The 5,160-nt window shown below is 50.3% G+C and overlaps 2 protein-coding genes across 3 annotated transcripts in view; one reads left to right on the top strand and one right to left on the bottom strand.

The window, feature by feature from the left end:
* Positions 1-3,895, bottom strand: part of VPS36 (vacuolar protein sorting 36 homolog) — a 25,589-nt gene extending 21,694 nt beyond the window's left edge. Inside the window, exons 1-3 of the mRNA XM_019530002.1 lie at positions 3,746-3,895; positions 3,521-3,589; positions 1,403-1,473 (exon numbers count right to left, since the gene is read on the bottom strand). Coding sequence (XP_019385547.1) covers positions 1,403-1,473; positions 3,521-3,589; positions 3,746-3,841 — 236 coding nt within the window. The 5' untranslated portion in view covers positions 3,842-3,895. The remainder of the gene's footprint in view (positions 1-1,402; positions 1,474-3,520; positions 3,590-3,745) is intronic.
* A 151-nt stretch (positions 3,896-4,046) lies between these two features.
* Positions 4,047-5,160, top strand: part of CKAP2 (cytoskeleton associated protein 2) — a 20,112-nt gene continuing 18,998 nt past the window's right edge. For both annotated transcript variants that reach the window (XM_019529995.1, XM_019529993.1), the window contains exon 1: positions 4,047-4,134. In XM_019529995.1, coding sequence (XP_019385540.1) covers positions 4,074-4,134 — 61 coding nt within the window. In that variant the 5' untranslated portion in view covers positions 4,047-4,073. The remainder of the gene's footprint in view (positions 4,135-5,160) is intronic.

The raw sequence follows: 5,160 nt of genomic DNA, 5'->3' as shown, positions 1-5,160 counted from the left end.
CACTACTCCAGCTGCGGCCTCCCCAAGGCCGAGTACAAGGGGAGAATGATGTCCCGGGATTTGCTCGAGAAGCACCTATGGACGCAAGCCAGCGTTTTGGTCGCTTTACTAGCTGCAGCATTGCATTGCTTATGGGAACCCCTCACTCCACATGTACAGATGTGTGCTAAGGATGTAAATATTGTTGAAAAAAATATTTATTTAACCTCTTCTACACATTGGTTAAATGGTTAACCAGTAATACATACTTAGTCCTGGCTGGGGGGTGCAGAGCCCCAGGCCGGCACCTGCCCTGTCCCACCTGACTGGGTGGGGATATGGCTGCTGCTGGGAGTTGCTCCCTGGTGCCTCTGACAGGGCGGGGAGCCCATGTGAAGCTGCAGATAGAAGCAGCAGGCACGTGGCAAGGTGCTTTCCCAGGCCACTTTTGCCACTGGCGCACTGGGAGGGAAGGAGCAGGCAGTTTGGGTTAGGGACAAGTTTAAAATTTAAGTAGCCTGCCTTGTTATCTCCCTCCAGCCAGCTTCTCGGCACCACCTGTGAACAAGCAACTAATTGCTTAAATGACAAGTCACTGTGCTGGCTATTTTCCTCTAACCTCATAGGCTGTAGGTACTAGTCTCCCCTCAACCCATACTCATGTCTTCTCTCTCTCCTCACTCCTTCCTTCCTCCCTCCCTCCCTCTTGCTTGTCTTGCTGCCTTTCTATTCCTGAGGCATCATGCTGCTTCCCTTGCCTGCCGAGCTGTGCTCCATGCAAAACGTTAACTGCTAATGCTGGTATAAATATATTTATTATTTAAACATTTTAACCTTTCACATCCCTAATGCGTGCCCTGGATTCTCTTAGCTGCTATGTGCTGCTGTGTACTGCCATTCTCCAAGTCACGGTGCATCACCCAGGGCCACTGTCCTGTGGGGTTAGGCCCCTGCAGGCCCAGAAGTGGAAGGGTCCCTGCTCTGAAGGACAATGGCCCTGGGTGACGCCACAAAGTGGATCAGCTGTACCAGGACACTTCACTTTGTAAACATCAGCTCATAGCCTAAGGCTAGCGTTCAAATTAACATTTGAGATCATTACAATGGTGTCACTGATAAATCAAACACATACAAATGCTTGTTACAAAGTGCCAGGCTGAAACACAGATGTATTGACTGCAGTGCTTACATAGCCACTGACTTTGATTAGTTACACACACACAATTTTTCATAATGATTCCCCTGTCCACTTAACCCGTGCATCTTAAAAAGTGAATGGATAATCATATCCACTTTTGAATCAGGACATCTAGGTTAGATTCTTGGCTCTATCACAGACTTCTTGTGTTATCTTAGGCAAATCATATAACATACGTGTCTAAGACTCCTTCCTAATTATGAGAAAACATATATGACATCTTACCTTTTTCCTATTCCAGCTGCCTGCTCTTCGATGAAGACAATTTGAGAAAGAGGAATAGCAATGCAGTATTCCTAAAATAATCAACACAATATAACAAACAGAAATTACAGCTATGTTTTGGAGAAGCTTCAATGTATTTTTTTCTTTCAATTAACTAACAAAGTGTTAGCACTGATCTTTCTGGGGCAGGTTCTGCCATAAGCCAGTTCATATATACAGTTATGGTTACAAAAGAAAATTAACTTCTGAAGGGACGTTATACAGAAAATGAAAATGAAGTTGCATGAGTTAAACAAGCAGGCAAAGACGGAACAATATTCTCAACTTAGCCACTTGGGGCTAAATTGAAAAAAGGTCTCCCATTTTAAGCACTTAAATCTGAAGCTTGGGTCCTCAACACCATCACTTAGCTCCAAGTTACTGCTGGAGATGCCTAGAAGTCTATAGGTACCTAAGCTTTTGACTGTGAAGGGCCTTAGGTCTGTTGCTGAGCTTAAAGAAACATCTGGATGATCCTATGCAGTCTGGCACTTATGTCTACAAAGGGGATTTAGGTACTTTTATGCCTACTGAAAGAAATGGTTTAGGTGCCTAATTCCCTTTCAAATTCTGTCCATAGCTAATGTTTAAGCCCTGTGGGGACTGACAAATTAGATATTCCATTGTCTAGCTCCCCTTCAGGGCCCAATTACTAGGAATTCTCTATGCAGACTAATTGACAAATAGGGTCTGATTCTATTTAGATTAGGTCTTATACAAAACACCTAAACGAAGGAGGTGGTAGTGCCATTAGCAGTGTCCTCTTTTGTACAAGCATTTGTGGATTGGAGCAAGTCTAGCCAACCTGTGGTATGTGTGCCACAAATGGTATCAGCAGCCTCTGTGTGACATGCATCAGACTGGGGAGGAGACAGGCAGCTTAGCAGCTGATAGGGCAGGGAGCAGAAAGAGCAGATCAAATGAGGTGGGGAAAATCAGAGTGGCACAAGGAAAGTAGGTGGGGCTAATTTGTGGCACACCTGCCAGAAAGGTGGGTGAGAGCACTTAGTCACAATGTGGAAGCTTCCCTCCTTTGCGGAGGGAATTTAAACATCTTTTCCCCACAGTCCTTCCTGGAACTAGAGCACAAGCGAGCGATTGTTTGGGCTGAAGGGCTGCTTAACAAGTTGCAGTGAGCTGTTAAGGGCTGGGGAGGGAAGATGCCAATTGATCCTATCCGGCCCACCGGCTGCCACTGAAAGCCTGAGGAAGGAAGGCTACGCCACATGCCACTCCATTCTGCTGCAGCCACGGCTGAGCTAGGTGATACAGCACAGACTCCTCTGCTTCCACCCTGACCCGCCATTCATCCTTCCTCAACCTGGCTTCATGTTGGCACAGTCCTGGCACGGAAGGTACCAACAGCCAAGCCGGCACGGGACAGGGCACAATGCAGCATGCTGACCGGCTGCCCTGCCTGCCCACCATGAGGAGCCATTGCTACTGTGCCACACCAAGAAAGTTGGTGGAAACCACATTTGATCTAAATATGCATCATAGTGAAGGATGCAAAAATAAGATAGGAGAGTGCTTCACATCACGATAGGTGTGGGCAGCTTTTATAGAGCAGAATCAGACCTCTGAATGACTGTGTCCTTATGTCACACCAGTATTTATGTTTTCCCTTCACATGCCCCTTGACCAGCTTCCCTCCCCTTAGCTGTTTAAACGACTGTTTTTGACAGCTAGTCCCAGTCTGTGCTGTCTGTGTGGGTGGCTCAGGAGGCAGCGGTTCAGGTGTCTGTCAATGCTCTGTGCAGCGTCAGGGTCAGCCGCGCTGTTCTGTTAGGAGGCCAAACACTGGTTTCATACGGGCACTGGATTTGTACCCAATGACTAGGATGGGGCAATGCTGCCTCAGGCTGGAGGCTGGACTAGATGACCCCAGCAGGCCTCTTCCAGGCCAGCTGGACAATGGTTCCTGAACAGACGAGGCTGCTTGTAACATCCAAACAGTCTCCAACAGGACAGCAGGCCCCGCTTCGGTTTTTCATCACTGGCAGATCCACGGGGGTCCGCTCCATGCTGGCCCTGCGCCCTGGAGAACCCGAGGCAAGTGGCGGCGGGCAACCTACTTACGTGGTTCTTCTGATCCCGCCAGAGCAGACGGTGGGTGCTCAGCAGCAGCACCCCGGCGTCCAGTTTCACCTAGACCGCAACATCGGGGGAAGTTTAATGGCACGTGCCCCGAGCCGCCGACCGCGCGAGGGCCGGGCTTAGGGGGAGATCCCAGCACAGCCCGGGGCGGGGGGGGAGGGGCAGGGCCCGCGGGGCCGGGTAGGGAGCCCCTGCCCTCACCCTCACCTTCTCGTCGCCGTCGTAAAGGCGCACGCCGCGCTGCTGGAGGACCAGACTCTCACCGATCTCCAACAGCCCGCTGCTCCACACGAACCGATCCATAGCACCGCCTCCTCTCAGCCCGCCGCCATCTTGGGCCCCCCCCCCGCGCAGCAGACCCAACCTCACGCCCGGCGCGGCAACGACAGCCGACCTTCTTCTCTCAGCCCCGCCTCCCCCACGGGCGGCTCTCTCATTGGCCAGTTCAAGTCCGCGGCCGGCCAATCGGGGAAGCGGCGGCGCGGGCGTGATTCGAACGGCACAGTTGCCCGCTCCCCGCATAAAGCGCGCAGCCATGACCGCGCGGGTGCCGCAGAAGCTTCCTACTAGCCGCCGCCACCAGCCAGGGTACAGAGGTAACGACTGCCTGATCTCCCCTCGTCCCTGTGTACCTGGTTCTGAAGGGAGTCCCCATCTACGCTGTGTGGACAATGCTAAGCGCGGAAATAGGACTCCAACGTTAGGTATCTTGGAAAAATAGCCGGGTGGGGGTGGAGACAACAAATAAGCCCTCAAAACTTTAGAGTCCCTTCATCATTGTCTTTTAAATCAAGCTTTCAATAGCAAGCCAATACATCCCTTCAAACCAAGGTGATTTTGTTCATTTAGGCTGAGTAGTGTTTTAGCCAGTTCTGCAAAATCTTAAGCAGTCTAACTTCTATCCTGGGGAAGATCTTAGAAAAGTTTATTAAAGAGGCCATCCTTAATGGACTGGCCAACACCAACATCCTGAGGAATAGCCAGCACGGGGTTTGTTGTGGATAGATCTTGCTTGACCAAATTCATTTCCTTCTATGACTAGGTGACCTATCACCTGGACAAGGGGGAAGAGATTGATGTCATATATCTTGACTTCAAAAAAGCCTTTGATCTGGTATCCCTTGATCACCTCTTGGCAAAACTGGCCAACTGTGGCTTTGGGTCCACCAATATGCTGGCTGGGAAATTGGCTCTGTGGTTAGACCCAGAGGGTAGCAATTGATGGCAGTTAATCACATGGTGTCCTGTGACCAGTGGGGTCCCCCAAGGCTCTGTCCTTGGACCTGTATTGTTCAACCTCTTCATTAATGTGGACATTGGTATCAGAAGCGGACTGGCTAAGTTCACCGATGACACCAAACTTTGGGGCAAAGCATCCACACCAGAAGATAGGCGGGTGATCCAGGCTGACATGGACAGGCTCAGCAAATGGGTGGATGAGAACCTGATGGTGTTTAACACCGAAAAACGCAAGGTTCTCCACCTTGGGAAGAAAAACCTGCAGCATCCTTATAGGCTAGGCAGTGTTACACTGGCTAGTGCTATGCAACAAAGAGACTTGGGGGTCATCATTGACCACAAGATGAACATGAGCCTGCAGTGTGATGCTGCAGCTAGTAAAG

Source organism: Crocodylus porosus, unplaced genomic scaffold (assembly GCF_001723895.1).
Source record: "Crocodylus porosus isolate Cpor-Errol unplaced genomic scaffold, CroPor_comp1, whole genome shotgun sequence".
NCBI classification, from domain to species: Eukaryota; Metazoa; Chordata; order Crocodylia; family Crocodylidae; genus Crocodylus; species Crocodylus porosus.
This window is presented reverse-complemented; position numbering and strand designations above follow the sequence as displayed.